Source organism: Phyllobates terribilis, unplaced genomic scaffold, assembly GCF_046119375.1.
Source record: "Phyllobates terribilis strain yellow unplaced genomic scaffold, ASM4611937v1 Scaffold_7__3_contigs__length_470593459, whole genome shotgun sequence".
In the NCBI taxonomy this organism is placed as follows: Eukaryota; Metazoa; Chordata; class Amphibia; order Anura; family Dendrobatidae; genus Phyllobates; species Phyllobates terribilis.
Window position 1 is genome coordinate 203,603,416 of NW_027362767.1, and position 23,321 is coordinate 203,626,736.

The following is a 23,321-nucleotide window of genomic DNA, read 5'->3' on the forward strand; positions in this document are numbered from 1 at the left end:
GGGACCAGTACAGACTGGGACACAGGAACGGAGCCGCAGGTGCGGTAGACAAGCAGAGCAGAGCAAAACCTGCAGATGCGGTAGACAAGCAGAGCAGAGCAAAACCCGCAAGTGCGGTAAACAAGCAGAGCAGGGCAAAACCCGCAGGTGCGGTAAACAAGCAGAGCAGAGCAAAACCCGCAGGTGTGGTAGACAAGCAGAGCAGAGCAAAACCCGCAGGTGTGGTGAACAAGCTGAGCAGAGCTAAACCGCAGGTGCGATGAACAAGCTGAGTAGAGCAAAATCGCAGGTGCGGTGAACAAGCAGAGCGGAGCAGAGCGAAACCGCTGGTGCAGTGGAAAAGCAGAGCGGAGCGAAACCGCAGGTGCGGTGGACAAGCAGAGCAAAGCAAAACCCCAGGTGCGGTGAACAAGCAGAGCAGAGCGAAACCGCAAGTGCGGTGAACAAGCAGGGCAGAGCAAAACCGCAGGTGTGGTGAACAAGCAGGGCAGAGCGAAACCGCAGGTGCGGTGAACAAGCAGGGAAGAGCGAAACCGCAGGTGCGGTGAACAAGCAGAACCAGATACACACAAGGTACTTACAATGAAGTAGCGAGTAAACACAAAACTCACAAACAGAAGTTCAGAGACAACGAGTTGGAGTTAGGTGCAGGTTCAGACATTGCAGGAAAAGGGAAGGTTAGGACATAGAGAGAAACAGGTAACGGGCTGGGACCCAGTTCAGACAGGAACTGAACCAGGAATAAGATACAGGAATGAGCCTGGGAACTCAGCCCCCAGGGTGGCGGAGACAAACTAGAAGTCACAGATACAGGTAACAGGCCTGGGTATACAGCCCCCAGGGGCGGAAACAGACAAGATACAGGACAGGACCTGGCAACTCAGTTGCACAGAACACACTGAATGAAAGTGTTGCTCAGGCACCCCCTATTGGGTGGAGGGGGTTTAAGTATTCAGTGACTCACAGCAATAGGCTGGGGAGGCATTAGGAGTGCGCACACAGTAACTATAAGAATCAGGCAGTAGCCGCGCCGCCGCCCTAAGCAATCAGACAAGAGACACAGCAGGTACTGGAGCAAAGTGTGCAGCCTGGATTGATAGGTAAGATGGCGGTCTTGCATGGTGGGAGATGGTAAACCATGCCAGCACGCCGCCAGGGATGTTACAGAAGGCACTGTGTCACGGAGTTTCAAGACTCTTAGAAATTCAGGGGCAAATGAGTCAAGTTATATGCGCCCTCCTCTCACACACAAGAAATCTTTATATACACTGAGGTATTGATATTTATCGAATAATACCGCTATACTAAGACCAATACTACCACAATACAGCAATTCAATATTAATGAATGAAACACATTATAAGAAAACCGATCACACCAATAATACCACTATACCATGCTGAATTGTTACCGAAAGACTTCGGCCTCTACCATTATCACTACCCTCATTCCATGGAATTACCAAACCATTATTGAATAAAGCCTATTATACAGGTATTAATATTACCACCATATACTGACCATATAACGGAAGACACCAGTTTCACATAGGTGGATCATATAAGTGACTAAGGTTAGCGAGTCACCTTTTAATTTTTTAATTTTTTAGCTAAAAATATGTAGAAAACACTTACAGAATACCTCCAAGGAAGGCTCTTATGTATGACACTTCATAGACATATTGTAGCAGCTGTCGATTATAGACTTCCATGTAAAAAAACATATATACATGCAGTATGCGGTTTTCTGAAATATATCTCTTTCCTTGAAAGTCACAACTGAGTAAAAAATATATATACAATATATGTCACAGGGAATTTGTCAGCAAGTTTTTCTATGTCATCTGAGAGCAGCATGATGAAGAGACAGAGACCCTGATTCCAGCGATGTCACTTACTGGGCTGTGTGTTGCTGTTTCAATAAAATCTACATACAGCAATAAGACTAGTTCCCGGGATCAACACCCATCAGCAGAATCCAGTGCCTATAACCTGTAATATTTTATTTATCAAGAAAAGACCCTTCTTGAATTTTAGTAGTGAATCAACCATTACAACATAATTTGGCAGAGAGTTCCATAGTCTCACTGCTCTTACATTAAAGAATCCATAGTCTCACTGCTCTTACATTAAAGAATCCATAGTCTCACTGCTCTTACAGTAAAGAAACTATAGTCTCACTGCTCTTACAGTAAAGAATCCATAGTCTCACTGCTCTTACATTAAAGAATCCATAGTCTCACTGCTCTTACAGTAAAGAAACTATAGTCTCACTGCTCTTACAGTAAAGAATCCATAGTCTCACTGCTTTTACATTAAAGAATCCATAGTCTCACTGCTCTTACAGTAAAGAAACTATAGTCTCACTGCTCTTACAGTAAAGAATCCATAGTCTCACTGCTCTTACAGTAAAGAAACTATAGTGTCACTGCTCTTACAGTAAAGAATCCATAGTCTCACTGCTCTTACAGTAAAGAAACTATAGTTTCACTGCTCTAACAGTAAAGAATTCACAGTCTCACTGCTCTTACAGTAAAGAATCTGTGTCTGTGATTATAATTACACCTTGTTTCCTCTAGACGTAGAGTCACCTCTTGTCACTGTCGCCGGCCTAAGTGTAAAAAGCTCATTATACAGATCTCTGTACTGTCCCCTCATATACAGTATATGTATATTGTAATAAGATCACCCCTCAGCCTTCGCTTTTCCAAATTGAATAACCCCAAGTGTAATACCCTGTCTTGGTATTGCAGACCCCATAGTCCTTTAATAACATTGGTTGCTCTTCTCTGCACCCGCTCTAGTTCAGTCTTTATTATGCATAAAATTATCCCCAGTATTCTTGGTGTGTCCGCACTAGTGACCTATATAGCGGCAAAACTATGTTCTTGTCATGAGCATCTATGCCTCTTTTAATGCATCCCATTATTTTATTTGCCTTGGCAGCAGCTGCCTGACACTGATCACTAAAGTGGAATTTTCTGTCCACCAATACACCCAGGTCTTTTTCAGTTACAGTTTTATCCAGTGTTTTACAATTAAGCATATAATTATACATTTTATTTCCTCTGCCCAAGTGCATTACCTTACATTTATATAGATTTAATTTCAATGTCCATTTCAATGTCTATAAGACGCCCCCATTACTAACCGAGTGGTTAAATGGTTGCCGCTTTTTCAATAAAAGACACGGCCAGAGTAAAGTATTTTAATGAAATAAAAATCACACAGTTCTACAATTTTTTTTATTACACGCCTCCGCGAAGCCCTCGATCTCCTGAAAAAAACATAAAAAAAACAAGCAACAATATCCCTCACCTGCCCGCCGTCAACGACGCAGTCCACGATCACGACTGTCCCACATCGATCCGGGTCATTTCTACAGCTGTGACATCAGCAATCCCTGATGTCACAGCTGTAGAATACAGCACTGTATACTGACAGGGGTGTAAAATCACCCCCTGTCAGTATACAGTGCTGCAGTGGGTCACTGGGGTTCATCAGCTGAAGATCAGATGATGAGCCCCCTTGAGCAAGAGACCGTGAGAACCTTCGTGTGAAGGTTCCCACGATAAGCATCAGCTGATCAGCCATGAGACTGCTCAGCTGATTACCAGCTTTAGCAATCAGCTGATCGGTCATGAGACTGCTCAGCTGATTACCGGCTTTAGCAATCAGCTGATCGGTCATGAGACTGCTCAGCTGATTACCGGCTTCAGCAATCAGCTGATGGTCACGTGACCATCAGCTGATTGCTGCCGGGACTGATCACCTGATGGTCGCACGATTCCGGCACAATTTTGCACCTATTGATTTACATTGAAACGCAGCAAATCCGCATGTATAGATATTATACATGCGGGTTTGCTGCGTTTCAATGCAAGTCAATGGGCGCGAATTCGCAGAGGAATCACGCCTGAATTGGTTGGGCTGCGTTTTTTGCCGCAATGATAATCCGTCTCGGAAATTTGCGCATCATGCGGATTATCATTTCTCTACATGGCAGACCTATTACCAAGCGGTTTAAATACGTTTCTGTGGCGGGAAAACCGTCTCCATTATCTGTCGTCTGGCCATGTTTCTGTCATGTTGTCCGGCTGTGTCTCCGTTATCTCTCGCCCAGCCGTGTCTATGTTATCTCCACCATATCATAATTTTCTTCCAACAGTATTAATTCTAATTCCTCCATCTTGTTGGAGAGGCATCTGGCATTAGTGTACATGCACTTTTTGTATTCCTCTGTACCTCTATTCCTACTTACTCTATTGACTGTCCTATCCCCTTCCCCCATGCCACACCCCATTTCATTACTTATGCCTAGGTTACTGTCTACATTATATTCAGCTCCTGTACAGTAATTAACTTCCCCCCAAGTTTAAACACTCCTCCAACCTTCTAGCCATTTTCTCCCCCAGCACAGCTGCACCCTCCCCATTGAGGTGCAGCCCGTCCCTAGCATAGAGCCTTTAGTCAACAGAGAAGTCAGCCGAGTTCTCCAGAAACTCAAACTCTCCTTCCTACACCAATTCCCGAGCCACTTATTCACCTCCCTAATCTCCCACTGCCTCTCCGGCGTGGCACGTAGTACAGGTGGTATTTCAGAAAATAATACCTTCAAGGCCCTTGCTTTAAGCTTTCAGCCTAATTCCTTGAAATCATCTTTAAGGACCTTCCACCTACCTCTATCTTTGCATGATAAACAATACATCATCTTGATAACTTGTCACAAAAGGCAATAACTTAAAGGGATATTTTCAAATTTGGAATTTATCTGCTATCTATGGGATAGGAGATAACATACCAATGGCTGGGACACCCAGCGATCGAGAATTTATTCCCTATCCCACAGATAACTTTAACACTGCACAATCCGTTGACCAGTGTCAAATTGTGCAGTGATATCCCAGTACTGTGGCATCTGTTAGAGTAAACTTTGCCAAATATGAACACTACAACCACAGTAATGAACATAACCTTAGTGTGATGGAAAAAAACATACATTTGTTCATTAAGTCTGATCAGGGGAAGAGAGGGGTGTAATGGGAGAAGGACCAACAGATTTATTCCAAATGATACGAGTATATTTGTATCCAGGAAGAAATTTTTCCCTAATAATAGGAACATTTCCTAATCCGAGGGATTATTTGCAGGGTCTTAGGCTGGACTAGATGGACATATGTCTTTTTTTACAGCCTTACAAACAATGTTTCTATGTTAGCTTCCACCTTTATTTAGCGAAGGATAGAACAAAACCAATAGAGCAGGAAACAATTTACTCTAAAAGTTAAAAATAAATTCCTTACCTGATCTCACATGACAATCAGACTAGATCAACATTCTACCAGTATTCTATATATTTACACTGGCATTTATGGTGTTTGGCTTCAAGTAATCTATTGAAGCTATGAACTGGTATCATAAAAAACAGTTCCTCAAGTGACTGTGGTCCAACCTTGATGAAAGAAAAAAAAAACCTTTTCATTATAAGAATATTGTGTTTCTGATGGAACTGTGAAGGGTGCAGGTATTGAGCGCCAGCTGATTGGCTGCGGAGCTCAATCGCTGGGGGACGCAGTGCGTGGAGCAGAGATGAGGAGGTAAATATGCTTTTTTCATTTTATTGGGGACATTTAAAAGGGGGTTGTCCAGTATAATAAATTCTGACTAATAAATCCTGCTGCTCCCACAGTCTGAGCATCGAGATCTATGTGTGAGATTTATTTGTATCAGCTTAAAAGTTTATAGAAGTTTTAGAAGTTTATAGCAAAATACTGAAAAGTCTCCTTACATAGCGTCTTGGTATTCTTTGTAGTGTTTTGTGGATCAATGGTATTTTTTTTACTGTAGCATGCTCTAGGTATGATGTTTTTTTCCATAGACTTCTCTCCACGGCTACAAAAATGGCAGGAAAAACAGGTACAGAATTTAAAAAAAAAACACTCATAAAACACATCATAAAAATGTTGGTCTGGTTTTAAGAGTCCCAGGCAGCTTCTGTCCACATGCTGCCATGGAGTGACAGGTCTCTCCCTGTGGACATGTATAGGGAGAGACCTATCAATCAAGGGCAGCGGGCGGGGAGAAGCTGCCGGGGACCGACTGTCCGACCAGTCTCCTCTGCGGTTCGGTCCGTGGCAGCTTCTCCCCACCTGCTGCCATGGAGTGACAGGTCTCTCCCTGTGGACATGTATAGGGAGAGACCTATCAATCAAGGGCAATGGGCAGGAAGAAGCTGCCGGGAACCGACTGTCCGATCAGTCTCCTGTGCAGCTCGGTCTGCGACAGCTTCTTCCCCCCCCCCCCCCCCGCTGCCATGGAGTGACAGGTCTCTCTCTGAGGACATGTATAGGTAGAGACCTATCAATCAAGGGCAGCAGGCAGGGAGAAGCTGCCGGGGACCGACTGTCCGACCAGTGTCCTGTGCGGCTCAGTCCATGGCAGTTTCTCCCCACCTGCTGCCATGGAGTGACAGGTCTCTCTCTGAGGACATGTATAGGGAGAGACCTATCAATCAAAGGCAACAGGAGGGGAGAAGCTGCCGGGGACCGACTGTCCGACCAGTCTCCTGTTCGGCTTGGTCCCCGGTAGCTATTAAACTATGTTTTCTAGGACGTTAAACTGTGCAGCCAGTGCCTGGTACATGCTGAGCGTGGATCGGGGAGCATGCATCAGCTGTCAGATTCCCTTTAACATAATAAAAAAATATTTGTTTTTGCGCCGTAATCAAAAAACATAATCTTAGACCCATGACATTTTTGATTTTCCCTTGACAGATCTGTGTGAGGGTTTGTTTTTTTTGTGAAACAATCTGCAGCTTTTATTGGATAAGCTGAATATATTTGCAGCTTTTGATCACTTTTTATTTTTTTGAGAGGTGTGCAAAATAAAAACAGCATTTGTAGCATTGTTTTTTCATTATTATAGGTTGAAGTCTCTAAAACTATGGAGCACACCGGCTGTGAAACATCCTCAGGTACTCGGCTCCTCGAGTATATGGCTCTGTGCACACAATGTCTTTTAAACTCAGACGGACCCATAGGCAGATTATAATGAAGGCAATCCGGACTACCGCCCGGGGACCCGAGCCTGCAGGGGGCCCGCGGCTCCGGGCGGGGAGTCTAATGCCGGATTGCCCTCATTATATGTGCGGGCAGCCGCGGCACATACCGGTAGCAGTGGCGGGAGGGGGGGCCCCGGACCGCTCCCCCAGCAGCGGCCGCCGCTACTTCTTCATCGGCCAGGCCAGCACTGCAGCAGTTAACTTCCCTGTGCTGGCCCGGCCGCGTCACTGCTAGGAGACACGGCCCTGTGCGCGGCCGTGTCTCCTAGCTGTGACGTCACGCAGTGCGCGCCCGGCCTGCACTGCTGCAACGGAGAAGTCAGAGCAGGCAGGAAGAATGGAGCCGGGGTACGGTGAGTCTGTGTATATGTGTGTATGTATGTGTGTGTGTGTGTGTGTGTATGTATGTGTGTGTGTGTATGTATGTGTGTGTAGGTGTGTATGTGCAGGCAGATATCATTGTGTGATGTCTGTTTATATGTATTTTTGTGTTTCAAATGTGTTTATGCGTGTATGTATATGTCTGTATATGTTTGTGTGTGCGCGTGACTGCGTGCAGCCTCCTGCTGAGTATAGTTGGCGCCGTGCAGCCTACTGCTGTCTCTGGGGGGGGGGGGCGCCGTGTGGCCTCCCACTATGTATAGATGGCGCCGTGCGGCCCCCGGCTGTGTATAGATGGCGCCATGCGCCCCCCCGCTATGTATAGATGGCGCCGTGCGGCCCCCTGCTGTGTATAGATGGCACCGTGCGGCCCCCCGCTGTGTATAGATGGTGCCGTTCGGCCCCCTGCTGTGTATAGATGGCGCCGTGCGGCCCCCCGCTGTGTATAGATGGCGCCGTGTGGCCCCCCGCTGTGTATAGATGGCGCCGTGCGGCCCCCTGCTGTGTATAGATGGCGCCGTGCGGCCCCCCGCTGTGTATAGATGGCGCCGTGCGGCCCCCCGCTGTTTTTAGATGGCGCTGTGCGGCCCCCCCGCTGTGTATAGATGGCGCCGTGCGCCCCCTGCTGTGTATAGATGGTGCCATGCGGCCCCCTGCTGTGTATAGATGGCGCCGTGCGGCCCCCTGCTGTGTATAGATGGCGCCGTGCGGCCCCCTGCTGTGTATAGATGGCGCCGTGCGGCCTCCTGCTGTGTATAGATGGCTACGTGCGGCCTCCTGCTGAGTATAGATGGCGCCGTGCGGCCTCCTGCTGTCTCTGGGGGGGGCTCAGTGCGGCCTCCCGCTGTGTATAGATGGCGCCGTGCGGCCTCCTGCTGTGTATAGATGGCTACGTGCGGCCTCCTGCTGTGTATAGATGGCTACGTGCGGCCTCCTGCTGTGTATAGATGGCGCCGTGCGGCCCCCTGCTGTGTATAGATGGCGCCGTGCGGCCTCCTGCTGTGTATAGATGGCTACGTGCGGCCTCCTGCTGAGTATAGATGGCGCCGTGCGGCCTCCTGCTGTCTCTGGGGGGGGCTCAGTGCGGCCTCCCGCTGTGTATAGATGGCGCCGTGCGGCCTCCTGCTGTGTATAGATGGCTACGTGCAGCCTCCTGCTGAGTATAGATGGCGCCGTGCGGCCTCCTGCTGTCTCTGGGGGGGCGCCGTGCGGCCTCCCGCTGTGTATAGATGGCGCCGTGCGGCCTCCTGCTGTGTATAGATGGCGCCGTGTGGCCTCCTGCTGTCTCTGGGGGGGCGCCGTGCGGCCTCCTGCTGTGTATAGATGGCTACGTGCGGCCTCCCGCTGTGTATAGATGGCGCCGTGCGGCCTCCTGCTGTGTATAGATGGCTACGTGCGGCCTCCCGCTGTGTATAGATGGCACCGTGCAGCCTCCCGCTGTGTATAGATGGCTACGTGCGGCCTCCCGCTGTGTATAGATGGCACCGTGCAGCCTCCCGCTGTGTATAGATGGCTACGTGCGGCCTCCCGCTGTGTATAGATGGCTACGTGCGGCCTCCTGCTGTGTATAGATGGCTACGTGCGGCCTCCCGCTGTGTATAGATGGCACCGTGCAGCCTCCCGCTGTGTATAGATGGCTACGTGCGGCCTCCCGCTGTGTATAGATGGCACCGTGCATCCTCCCGCTGTGTATAGATGGCTACGTGCGGCCTCCCGCTGTGTATAGATGGCGCCGTGCGGCCTCCTGCTGTGTATAGATGGCTACGTGCGGCCTCCCGCTGTGTATAGATGGCACCGTGCAGCCTCCCGCTGTGTATAGATGGCTACGTGCGGCCTCCTGCTGTGTATAGATGGCTACGTGCGGCCTCCTGCTGTGTATAGATGGCTACGTGTGCTCAATATTGAGTCATACAATTAATTTAAGGCTATGTGCCCACAATACAGAAATGTTCCGGATTTTTTTTTAGCGTTTCTGCATCTCCCTAGCAGAAAAAACGCATGCGGATTGTACATGCGGATTTTACATGCGGATTGTACATGCGTTTTCCTGCCAGGGACATGAGGATGTGAAGCGTTCTTCACTTGCATTTCCACATGCGGGTTGACAAGCGATTTTAGCATCACTTGGAAAGTGCTTGACAACTTGGTCACACTATATAAATCCATGCAACCAGCAAGGATTTATATAGTGTGACCGTAAAAGAATGGTAAAAAATAAAAAATATATACTTACCTTCTGATGGCCTGCCGACGTCAGCGGTCGCGTGACCCGTCACATGACTAAACGACGTCACGGCAGGTCCTTTTCAGACCATCGCGAGCTGCCGGCAAGCCAGGACGCATCGGATAAAGACACCGGGGGCCATCAGAAGGTAAGCACGATATTTATTTTTTATTTTATTCTTTTTTTACAGGTTCTATGGTACCCGGGTCCGGAGGAGAGTCTCCTCTTCTCCAAACCCGGGTACCATCCGCATATTGAAACGCATGGATTCTGCATGTACAGATGCAGTGATGCGGATTCCATGTGTTCCAATGCAAGTCAATGGCGGCGAAAACGCTGCGCTTACGCAAAATAATTGGTAGTGCTGCGGATTTTTCGCCAATGATAATTCGCAGCGGAAATTTCCGCAGCATGTGCACAGCACATGCGGATTATCATTGGGGAACATGGCAGACCTTCTACCAAGCGTTTTTTAAGCATTTCTGCAGTGGAATTGCCGCTGCGGAAACGCTTAAAAAACGCATAGTGGGCACACAGCCTAAAAAAAAATATTATAATTAATATTGTGCCAAATTAATTTCACGTGAACTATCACATGATCTATCACAGGGGATCATGTGACATGTGATACATCAGGTGTGTGTGTGGGGGGGGATGGGGGCGCGCCTTCTAAATTGCCCGGGGCCCTTGCTACTCTTAATCCACCCCTGGACAGACCCATCGAGTTTCTAAACCAGAAGAGGCTTCAGGAAACTCTGTCATTTTTTTCTGTTATTTCCTGAGCCTTCTACCAAGGGTTCTGGCCACCAGCCTTTTTTTGGAGGGTTTTCCCATAGTTTTTGTGACTTCTTCTTTATTGTCATTTTCCAGTGTTTTTTTTCACTCCATTGAATAATCAAGAAACCACTAGCAAATTTTTAAGCAAAAATGTTGGCAAAACACTCAAAAGGACATCCAGGTGTCTTCTGGGCATCTTTCGAGCTTTCCATTGACTTGTATTGTAAAGTACAGAGCGTCTCTCGAGAAGAAAACGCCAGAAGGATGGACAGGTCACTTCCCTTAACTGCTTGGCGTTTTTAGAAACCTGAAGCTGTTAGAAGATGTTGGAATGGCTGAACAAAGGCACAGTAAGTCGTTTTTGCATAGAAATGCTTATGTTTATTCTTTTGAGCATTTTCTGGTGGAATCCGCCTGAAAAAACATCACAAAAGTGCCCCAAAAATGAACATAAGGCATGGCAATGTAAAAACGACACCACTGTGCACAGGCTCCGTCTTATGTCACTTCTGTTAAGTGACGTGCTCATTTATCAGGTGGTTTCTCTTTTATAGTATAAAGCAAAAGATGCCAGAAGAACACCGGCGAAACCATCAGCAACGTTGCGTCAGGAAAATGACGGCCGGCATTTTCATGAAGAAATTTCACCAGGGGAAAACTCAGTATGTGCGTCGGTGTCTGAAACACTCTGTGTGCACAAAGCCTAAAGGTGAAAATCCAAACTAAGAATAATCCAAAAATTGCTAGAAAAAGGCTAATACAGCTGAAACGCTGCAAGGGGAATACATGAAGGTTTTACTTTGCAGTGCTGCTTTTTTTCTACTTTTGATATTTGGCTTCTGATGGTTTGTTCAAAAGAAGAAAATTGTGACCACTGGGAAAGATTTGCAATCCAAAAAATACACCTGTACATGGTTGGTAGTTTATTTATAAACACTATAAATTAAAGGATGTGTTTCGCCCCAGAATGAAGCTTCCTCAGGCGTTTTAAACTATTACATATGTGATGTTTCACCTCTGTTCAAACATTGGCGTTAAAACCCGGCAGGTATTTCCATGGCACTAAATCCAATGTTGACATTTAGATTAGACTAGCTATCAAACAATGCAAATATATTAATTGCTGCAAACTAAGGAGCGTAAAAACAGGAGAAACTAACATGCATACAGTAGAGAAGATTCGCTGCCAAATTTCATTTTGAAGTGACATTTCCTGGTGTATTTTTAACCATAATCTAATCTTCACTGAACACAGCTAGTTGCAGCGACATCATGAAACATATATTGAGGAGGACAGTGAACATAAGAAAAATAAAAGCTGCTTTTAGTATATGTTATGTGGCATAATCCAGTGTATGCACGGCTCCTGGAGCAAGAGATGTCACTGCATTATATGGCTACAGTGACTAATAAGTGTAGGACATTTTTTTCATTTACAGTTAAAAAAAAAACTGATTATGATTTTTTCGCAATAATACTATGGTCTTATGCAGAGAATCTTTCCTCACTCAAAAATCTGCAAGCAGATACATATGTATAACATCAGACAGCGCATGACTTTCATCTGTTTTGGATGAAAAGGACTTTTAAAAAAAACGAAACTATATTGGCGACAAGTAAACAAGTCAAGACCTTGTAGAATACCTAAACTATCGAGAGGAGCAAATCCTCTGAAATCCAAATTCTCCCGAATTATTACCAAAAATTCTACTTGTGCTGAATACATTGCAATACTGCAAAGCTTGTAATCGCTCATAAAATACATGTAAGGGAGAGGAGAGAGAGAGGGGACCACGCTGACCATAAGAGCTTACACTCTACAGAAGAGAGAGGACCCCGCTGACCATAAGAGCTTACACTCTACAGAAGAGAGAGGACCCCGCTGGCCATAAGAGCTTACACTCAACAGGAGAGAGAGAAGACTCCACTGACCATAAGAGCTTACACTCTACCGGAGAGAGAGGACCCTGCTGACCATAAGAGCTTACACTCTACAGGAGAGAGAGAGAGAAAGGACCCCACTGATCATAAGAGCTTACACTCTACAGGAGAGAGAGGACCCTGCTGACCATAAGAGCTTACACTCTACAGGAGAGAGAGGACTCTGCTGACCATAAGAGCTTACACTCTACAGAAGAGAGAGAGAAGGGACCCCACTGACCATAAGAGCTTACACTCTACAGAAGAGACAGGACCCCGCTGACCATAAGAGCTTACACTCTATAGGAGAGACAGGACCCCGCTGACCATAAGAGCTTACACTCTACCGGAGAGAGAGGACTCTGCTGACCATAAGAGCTTACACTCTACAGAAGAGAGAGGACCTCACTGACCATAAGAGCTTACACTCTACAGGAGAGAGAGGACTCTGCTGACCATAAGAGCTTACACTCTACAGAAGAGAGAGAGAAGGGACCCCACTGACCATAAGAGCTTACACTCTACAGAAGAGACAGGACCCCGCTGACCATAAGAGCTTACACTCTATAGGAGAGACAGGACCCCGCTGACCATAACAGCTTACACTCTACAGGAGAGAGAGGACCCCGCTGACCATAAGAGCTTACACTCTACAGGAGAGACAGGACTCCACTGACCATAAGAGCTTACACTCTACAGGAGACAGAGAGGACCCCACTGACCATAAGAGCTTAGACTCCACAGGAGAGAGAGGACTCCACTGACCATAAGAGCTTACACTCTACAGGAGAGAGAGAGGACCCCACTGACCATAAGAGCTTACACTCTACAGGAGAGAGAGGACTCCACTGACCATAAGAGCTTACACTCTACAGGAGAGAAAGAGGACCCCACTGACCATAACAGCTTACACTCTACAGAAGAGAGAGGACCCCGCTGACCATAAGAACTTACACTCTACATAAGAGAGGACCCCACTGACCATAAGAGCTTACACTCTACAGGAGAGAGAGGACTCCACTGACCATAAGAGCTTACACTCTACAGGAGAGAAAGAGGACCCCACTGACCATAACAGCTTACACTCTACAGAAGAGAGAGGACCCCGCTGACCATAAGAGCTTACACTCTACAGGAGAGACAGGACTCCACTGACCATAAGAGCTTACACTCTACAGGAGACAGAGAGGACCCCACTGACCATAAGAGCTTAGACTCCACAGGAGAGAGAGGACTCCACTGACCATAAGAGCTTACACTCTACAGGAGAGAGAGAGGACCCCACTGACCATAAGAGCTTACACTCTACAGGAGAGAGAGGACTCCACTGACCATAAGAGCTTACACTCTACAGGAGAGAAAGAGGACCCCGCTGACCATAAGAGCTTACACTCTACAGAAGAGAGAGGACCCCGCTGACCATAAGAGCTTACACTCTACAGGAGAGACAGGACTCCACTGACCATAAGAGCTTACACTCTACAGGAGACAGAGAGGACCCCACTGACCATAAGAGCTTAGACTCCATAGGAGAGAGAGGACTCCACTGACCATAAGAGCTTACACTCTACAGGAGAGAGAGAGGACCCCACTGACCATAAGAGCTTACACTCTACAGGAGAGAGAGGACTCCACTGACCATAAGAGCTTACACTCTACAGGAGAGAAAGAGGACCCCACTGACCATAAGAGCTTACACTCTACAGGAGAGAGAGAGGACCTCACTGACCATAAGAGCTTACACTCTACAGGACAGAGAGGAACCCGCTGACCATAGGAGCTTACACTGTACAGGAGAGAGAGGACTCCACTGATCATAAGAGCTTACACTCTACAGGAGAGAGAGGACTCCACTGACCATAAGAGCTTACACTCTACAGGAGAGAGAGAGGACCCCGCTGACCATAAGGGCTTATACTCTACAGGAGAGAGAGGACCCCGCTGACCATAAGAGCTTACACTCTACAGGAGAGAGAGGACTCCGCTGACCATAAGAGCTTACACTCTACAGGAGAGAGAGAGGATCCCACTGACCATAAGAGCTTACACTCTACAGGAAAGAGAGGATCCCGATGACCATAAGAGCTTACACGCTACAGGAGAGAGAGGACTCCACTGACCATAAGAGCTTACACTGTACAGGAGAGAGAGAGGACACCACTGACCATAAGAGCTTACACTCTACAGGAGTGAGAGGACCCCAATGACCATAAGAGCTTACACTCTACGGGAGAGAGAAAGGACCCTGCTGATCATAAGAGCTTACACTCTACAGTAGAGGACCCCACTGACCATAAGACCTTATACTCTACAGGAGAGAAAGGACCCCACTGATCATAAGAGCTTACACCCTGCAGGAGAGAGAGGACCCCACTGATCATAAGAGCTTACACTCTACAGGAGAGAGAGAGAGGACCTCACTGACCATAAGAGCTTACACTCTACAGGAGAGAGAGAGGATCCCGCTGATCATAAGAGCTTACACTTTACAGGAGAGAGAGGACCCCACTGACCATAAGAGCTTACACTCTACAGGAGAGATAGGATCCCGCTGACCATAAGAGCTTACACTCTACAGGAGAGAGAGGACCCCACTGACCATAAGAGCTTATACTCTACAAGAGAGAGAGAGAGGACTCCACTGACCATAACAGCTTACACTCTACAGGAGAGAGAGAGGACCACACTGACCATAAGAGCTTACACTCTACAGGAGAGAGAGAGGATCCCGCTGATCATAAGAGCTTACACTCTACAGGAGAAAGAGGACCCCACTGACCATAAGAGCTTACACTCTACAGGAGATATAGGACCCCGCTGACCATAAGAGCTTACACTCTACAGGAGAGAGAGGACCCCACTGACCATAAGAGCTTACACTCTACAGGAGAGAGAGAGAGAGAGGACTCCACTGACCATAAGAGCTTACACTCTACAGGAGAGAGAGAGGACCACACTGACCATAAGAGCTTACACTCCACAGGAGAGAGAGAGGACCTCACTGACCATAAGAGCTTACACTCTACAGGAGAGAGAGAGGTCCCCACTGATCATAAGAGCTTACACTCTACAGGAGAGAGAGAGAGGACTTCACTGACCAGAAGAGCTAACACTCTACAGGAGAGAGAGAGGACCTCACTGACCATAAGAACTTACACTCTACAGGAGAGAAAGAGAGGACTCCACTGACCATAAGAGCTTACACTCTACAGGAGAGAGAGAGAGGACCCCACTGACCATAAGAGCTTACACTCTACAGGAGAGAGAGAGGACCCCACTGACCATAAGAGCTTACACTCTACAGGAGAGAGAGAGGACCTCACTGACCATAAGAGCTTACACTCTACAGGAGAAAGAGAGAGGACCTCACTGACCATAAGAGCTTACACTCTACAGGAGAGAGAGGACCCTGCTGACCATAAGAGCTTACACTCTACAGAAGAGAGAGAGAGGACCCCACTGACCATAAGAGCTTACACTCTACAGGAGAGAGAGGACCCCGCTGACCATAAGAGCTTACACTCTACAGGAGAGAGAGAGGTCCCCACTGATCATAAGAGCTTACACTCTACAGGAGAGGACCCCGCTGACCATAAGAGCTTACACTCTACAGGAGAGCGAGAGGACCCCGCTGACCATAAGAGCTTACACTCTACAGGAGAGAGAGAGAGGACCTCACTGACCATAAGAGCTTACACTCTACAGGAGAGAGAGGACCCCGCTGATCATAAGAGCTTACACTCTACAGGTGAGAGAGAGAGGACCCTGCTGACCATAAGAGCTTACACTCTACAGGAGAGAGAGGACCCTACTGACCATAAGAGCTTACACTCTACAGGAGAGAGAGGACCCCGCTGACCATAAGAGCTTACACTCTACAGGAGAGAGAGAGAGGACTCCACTGACCATAAGAGCTTACACTCTACAGGAGAGAGAGAGGACCACACTGACCATAAGAGCTTACACTCCACAGGAGAGAGAGAGGACCTCACTGACCATAAGAGCTTACACTCTACAGGAGAGAGAGAGGACCTCACTGACCATAAGAGCTTACACTCTACAGGAGAGAGAGAGAGGACTTCACTGACCATAAGATCTAACACTCTACAGGAGAGAGAGAGAGGACCTCACTGACCATAAGAGCTTACACTCTACAGGAGAGAGAGGACCCTGCTGACCATAAGAGCTTACACTCTACAGAAGAGAGAGAGAGGACCCCACTGACCATAAGAGCTTACACTCTGCAGGAGAGAGACAGTACTCCGCTGATCATAAGAGCTTACACTCTACAGGAGAGAGAGGACCCCGCTGACCATAAGAGCTTACACTCTACAGGAGAGAGAGAGGTCCCCACTGATCATAAGAGCTTACACTCTACAGGAGAAAGAGAGGACCCCACTGACCATAAGAGCTTACACTCTACAGGAGAGAGAGAGGATCTCACTGACCATAAGAGCTAACACTCTACAGGAGAGAGAGGACCCTGCTGACCATAACAGCTTACACTCTACAGAAGAGAGAGAGAGGACCCCACTGACCATAAGAGCTTACACTCTGCAGGAGAGAGAGAGGACTCCGCTGATTATAAGAGCTTACACTCTACAGGAGAAAGAGGACCCCGCTGACCATAAGAGCTTACACTCTACAGGAGAGAGAGAGGTCCCCACTGATCATAAGAGCTTACACTCTACAGGAGAGAGAGAGGACCCCACTCACCATAAGAGCTTACACTCTACAGGAGAGAGAGAGGACCTCACTGACCATAATAGCTTACACTCTACAGGAGAGAGAGGACCCTGCTGACCATAAGAGCTTACACTCTACAGAAGAGAGAGAGAGGACCACACTGACCATAAGAGCTTACACTCTGCAGGAGAGAGAGAGGACTCCGCTGATCATAAGAGCTTACACTCTACAGGAGAGAGAGGACCCCGCTGACCATAAGAGCTTACACTCTACAGGAGAGAGAGAGGTCCCCACTGATCATTAGAGCTTATACTCTACAGGAGAGGACCCCGCTGACCATAAGAGCTTACACTCTACAGGAGAGAGAGAGAGGACCTCACTGACCATAAGAGCTTACACTCTACAGGAGAGAGAGGACCCCGCTGATCATAAGAGCTTACACTCTACAGGAGAGAGAGGACCCCGCTGACCATAAGAGCATACACTCTACAGGAGAGAGAGAAGACTCCACTGACCATAAGAGCTTACACTCTACAGGAGAGAGAGAGAGGTCCCCACTGACCATAAGAGCTTACACTCTACAGGAGAGAGAGAGGACCCCACTGACCATAAGAGCTTATGTGGCACCCCAGGGGTCTGGTTTCCACAGTAATGTAGTGTTATGTCTGAGAGCAGGTGGGAGGTCCTTTGGTCAGGGATCCTGTGCATGCCACACCTCCTGCCCAGTCTTGGGAGGGGAAGAACTTCCCCTATAAAAACCTAGGGCTGAGGCAGGGTGAGTAAGTAGAGAAGAAGTAGAGACGAGAAACAGTCATAGGAAGAAACAGCAGAAGCTCAGTGGGAGCAATACTACTACGAGTCAGGGGCTGGCAGCCGCAGAGCTCGCCCTGACTGAGAAGCTTTCTTACCGGACCCGGCGTCCGAGGCTGTGGGGACTAACTCTTACCCAGCAGCAGAAGCCGACCGGCAGGGGATTTCAGGTCCTCAGGCCCAGAAACCCGAAGGCACGGTCACACGCGTGGGACCAGCACCGCCATCGTGGAGCGGAAGCCATTAGAAGGCCCCGAGTCACCGGCCATACGGGTGAGCACCACACGGTACACTCAGGGACGTGGGCTACTTATATCCGCTTCTAGCAAGGTAGCCAGAAGAGTACAGTCAGTTTGGGAGGCCTACAACCCCGCCTGGCCAGGGGAGATCCCATCTGCTCAAGGACTGACCAGGCCCCGTTCGCTAGCAAGTACTCCGGGAGGGTCTATCGTTGTTACCAGTAAAGACCCTGAATTACACCGCACCGTCTCTGAGTGGTTCCTGCTACCCCCATCATCCACGTCGGCTGCCCTGAGGCCATACCCCTCCCGTTGGGGGTTATACTATCACGCTGCACAATTCTACACCGGCCTCAGCGGTCTGCCCTGCAGCGGCAGCTCCATAGCTGCAAATCAACGGGTGGCGTAGTCGACACTCAAATAACATCTATCAAGACTGCCACACACTGAGTTTGACTCCCTGGGCACGGACCGGGTCCCCGCCACTCGGAGACTACAACCCTCATCTGATCCAGTTCCGGGTAAGCCCCCGTGCGCGAGACGCTGCGCGACACAGCAGGCCCAGGGGCGCGTCACTTACGCTCTACAGGAGAGAGAGAGGACCCCGCTGACCATAAGAGCTTACACTCTACAGGAGAGAGAGAGAGGTCCCCACTGACCATAAGAGCATACACTCTACAGGAGAGAGACAAACTTACCCAGGGACTCTGTACAAACTGTCCTCCATCGAGAACCTCTGATCTGTGACTCCCCGGTACTGACCAACACTGTACAAGCTGTGATATTATATGTCGCTAGTGCGGCGCTTTAGACCAAACTGATGGAAACGGGAGGATAATGTGACGGTTTTGCAGACTTTCCTTACACTCTGAGTGACGGCCGCTCAGCATCGTCATCCAGCATACAGCGGACACTAGTACAGATAACCTACAGAGGGGATCATTGCCGCCCCATCTTTTCATTTAGATTTTTTTTAACAAAGGAAAATATCCAAAAGGAGAGGAAGGGGAAAATTTGGTTCATGATCAATTCCACTGTGATCTGAAACATCTAACAACAGGAAGGCGGCAAACACCTTTTCACACCACTGTATATAGAAAGGTCCAAATATCCCACTGATGACCATTCCCCTGAAATACTACAATAATCAGGTGATAGTTGACTATAATATTTCAATATTAAAAAAGTGGGTTTTCTTGATAGTACAGCCCATATAATGGTTTTTCACCTTCTGTTCACACTATGGATGTAATCTGATGGCAATTAACATATTTTCCGTAAAATGAAAGTAACATTATCTTTTCCAATATACAACAATAAAAAAAAAAGATATGGTTTGTAATGACTAGTGAATGTCAGACCTCATAGAACGGATAGCCGCGGTTCTTCTCGAGCATGGTGGCCACCACAGGCAGATGTTACATGCGATCTCAGAGATGTCGGCTTCCACGATCGTCTTTGCCTTCTCGGAATTAAAACGAGGATTTGTTCCGAACTCTTTTGTTAGAATTGCAGGGGTCTTCTACTTCATAGAAGAACCCACGAGTCATGTAGTGAAATCCTGAGACCACAGATGTCATGGTTCTTCTCCATCCAAGGCCGGCTCATACTGCTGTATGCACCGGGGCGACAGGTGAGTTGCGAGGGTCACAGTCCATGGACGTCTTATTCCTTGTCCTCAAGGTGACTTAAAGGAACCTGATCAGTTGTCAAGAACCATATTGTTGCAGTGTATAACATTGAAGTGTCAGCTTCACCGTCTCGCTGATCTTACCTCGCAGGTACATAAGGAAGTGGTATAAAGGGAAGGAGAGGTGCGGCGGAGCTAAATATACACGTCTGAGGTGAAAGATTACATTGAGCAGTCCGACCAGACAGACAGGACTGAAGACTTCCTTCACAAGAATGCAGCAAGTGTCTCAGAAGAACAGTTACTGTACAGGAGACGTCTCATCCAGACACTTACAAATTGCCACATATTAATCAATGACAAGTTGGAGTCTTGGTGAAGTTTGGATAATTTACTTTTTCTTTTGTTTTGGCGGCCGAGATCTAGAGAAGGCAAAGCTCGGACCTCGGGGCTTTCCTAAGACGTTCCCTGTAAAGGCAGAGCTGATGTCCTAACAGCTGCTATCTATTTTATAGCCATTACATTATATTTATGATTAGTCTCCTTTAAAAAAAAATTGTAAATAAAAAAATCCATAAAATAGGAATAAATACAATTTTTATATATATTTTTTTTATCATATAAAAGTCATACAATATACACATATTAGGTTTTCCCTTAGGGTATGTGCACATGTTCAGTATTTGCAGCAGGAATATTGGCAGGAAAAATGTGTAAAATAAGCCGGTTCTGCCATGTTTTTGTGTTTTTTATGCATTTTTTTCCCGTTTATTTGAATTGGTAAAAATGCTGGAAAAAAGACTAAAGCACGCTGCAGATATGAGACTGCTTCTAATCTGCAAAGAAAAATGAGCAACGTGTGCACGAGACTTCAGAAAACTCATTCACTTTGCTAGTACAGTAAAACGCTACAAAAATGGAAGCTCGCTGGAAAATACAGCGGGTGCGGAAAGTATTCAGACCCCTTTAAAATTTTCACTCTTTGTTTCATTGCAGCCATTTGGTAAATTCTAAAAAGTTATTTTTTTCTCATTAAAGTCCACTCTGCACCCCATCTTGACTGAAAAAAACAGAAATGTAGAAATTTTTGCAAATTTATTAAAAAAGAAAAACTGAAATATCACATGGTGATAAGTATTCAGACCCTTTGCTCAGTATTGAGTAGAAGTCCCCTTTTGAGCTAGTACAGCGATGAGTCTTCTTGGGAATGATGCAACAAGTTTTTCACACCTGGATTTGGGGATCCTCTGCCATTCTTCCTCACAGATCCTCTCCAGTTCCGTCAGGTTGAATGGTGAACGTTGGTGGACAGCCATTTTCAGGTCTCTCCAGAGATGCTCAATTGGGTTTAGGTCAGGGCTCTGGCTGGGCCAGTCAAGAATGGTCACAGAGTTGTTCTGAAGCCACTCCTTTGTTATTTTAGCTATGTGCTTAAGGTCATTGTCTTGTTGGAAGGTGAACCTTCTGCCAAGTCTGAGGTCCAGAGCACTCTGGAAGAGGTTTTCATCCAGGATATCTCTGTACTTGGCAGCATTCATGTTTCCTTCAATTGCAACCAGTCATGCTGTCCCTGCAGCTGAAAAACACCCCCATAGCATGATGCTGCCACCACCATGTTTCACTGTTGGGATTGTATTGGGCAGGTGATGAGCAGTGCCTGGTTTTCTCCACACATACCGCTTAGAATTATCACCAAAAAGTTCTATCTTCATCTCATCAGACCAGAGAATCTTATTTCTCATAGTCTGGGAGTCCTTCATGTGTTTTTGAGCAGACTCTATGCGGGCTTTCATATGTCTTGCACTAAGGAGAGGCTTCTGTCAGGCCACTCTACCATAAAGGCCCAACTGGTGGAGGCTTCAGTGATAGTTGACTTTGTGGAACTTTCTCCCATCTCCCTACTGCATCCCTGGAGCTCAGCCACAGTGATCTTGGGGTTCTTCTTTACCTCTCTCACCAAGGCTCTTCTCCCACAATTGCTCAGTTTGGCTGGAAGGCCAAGTCTAGGAAGACTTGTGGTGGCCCCAAACTTCTTCCATTTAAGGATTATTGAGGCCACTGTGCTCTTAGGAACCTTGAGTAATGCAGAAATTCTTTTATAACCTTGGCCAGATCTCTGCCTTGCCACAATTCTGTCTCTGAGCTCCTTGGGCAGTTCCTTTGAGCTCAAGATTTTCATTTGGTCTGACATGCACTGTGAGCTGTGAGGTCTTCTATAGACAGGTGTGTGCCTTTCCAAATCAAGTCCTATCAGTTTAATTAAACACACCTGGACTCCAATGAAGGAGTAGAACCATCTCAAGGAGGATCACAAGGAAATGGACAGCATGTGACTTAAATATGAGTGTCTGAGCAAAGAGTCTGAATGCTTATGACCATGTGATATTTCAGGTTTTCTTTTTTAATAAATTTGCAAATATTTCTACATTTCTGTTTTTTTTCAGTCAAGATGGGGTGCAGAGTGTACTATAATGAGAAAAAAATGAACTTTTTAGAATTTACCAAATGGCTGCAATGAAACAAAGAGTGAAAAATTTAAAGGGTCTGAATACTTTCCGAATAAGCGAGAAAAATGCAGGACAAACATAAAATATCCTTAATTGTTACAAGTCTAGAGATGGAAGAACAGAAGTGCAGGACTTCGATCCATTGTCCAGGTCAGTAATCTGTGACTGTGGATGGGAGGCCTGCGAGTCTACTTACCTTTCGGCATTCCCAGCTCTTGATTAGTCGGGCTGGCACAACGTCATCTTTGCGATGTACATACGACATTGCACCAGCCCAGCTAATCAAAAGAGAAGCCAGAATACCGGGAGGTAAGGAGATTCCCAGGCCTCCCATTCAGTGGTCACAGATTACTGACCTGGACGATAGCCCGAGTCCTGTGAATCGATTCTCCCATCTCTAGTATTTGAGAATAATTAAAAAAATATATATAATAAAAAATTCAATAATAATTTACTGAAAAATTCAATGATAATTCTGGGTTGATTTTACCTAAGCCAGAACATGTGCAGATATGAAGCGTCATTATGGACACTCTATGGCAATTTCACCAACAGCCATTCCAAACGGGCTCATAAAATTACACCCACGGCCCTGCAGTCTCCATACACAAACTCTGGAAGTAGAAGGGCCGTCCTGAATATGATGCCGCCTCTGTCAGTGTCAGTTCATCTAATTTCTGATCTGCTGGATCTGCCCTGGACAACTGTAGGTGCTATCGAGTGAAAACGTTAAGGAGTAGCAGCTCAGCCATGAAGCAGCGGACCCTGCAGACCCCAGAACAGCGCAGGTAAGTGATCAAGCAGGCGGCACCTACAAATCTCCTATCATATTCTATGGATTTTTTTTTTCACAATCAAATTTTTTTATAAGAAAACGTGAGAATAATTACAAGGGAACAAACTTACAAACAGATGCAAACGTACCACAAAAACAGAAATGAACCACTAAGATGGCAAAGTTTGCGCCAGCCATGTAGAAGAGATATGGAGTTAATACGGAAATCACAACCTAGTCAATAAAAACTAGAAAGACAATAAACTCTACGGATCCTTCCTGCATTCTTCCGGGAGCGCTACTGCACATGTTT

At 46.9% G+C, this 23,321-nt stretch overlaps 1 protein-coding gene across 4 annotated transcripts in view; it reads right to left on the bottom strand.

Moving 5' to 3' along the window:
• LOC141154171 (diacylglycerol kinase eta-like) overlaps positions 1 to 23,321 on the bottom strand; it is a 269,412-nt gene that overhangs the window by 104,013 nt on the left and 142,078 nt on the right. The window contains exon 1 of one of the 4 annotated variants that reach the window (XM_073639680.1): positions 19,458 to 19,905. The exons of the other annotated variants lie outside the window; for them this stretch is intronic. Within the exon in view, the coding sequence (XP_073495781.1) occupies positions 19,458 to 19,493 (36 nt within the window). The 5' untranslated portion in view covers positions 19,494 to 19,905. Of the gene's footprint in view, positions 1 to 19,457; positions 19,906 to 23,321 lie in introns of those variants that run through there. 4 annotated transcript variants of the gene reach the window in all.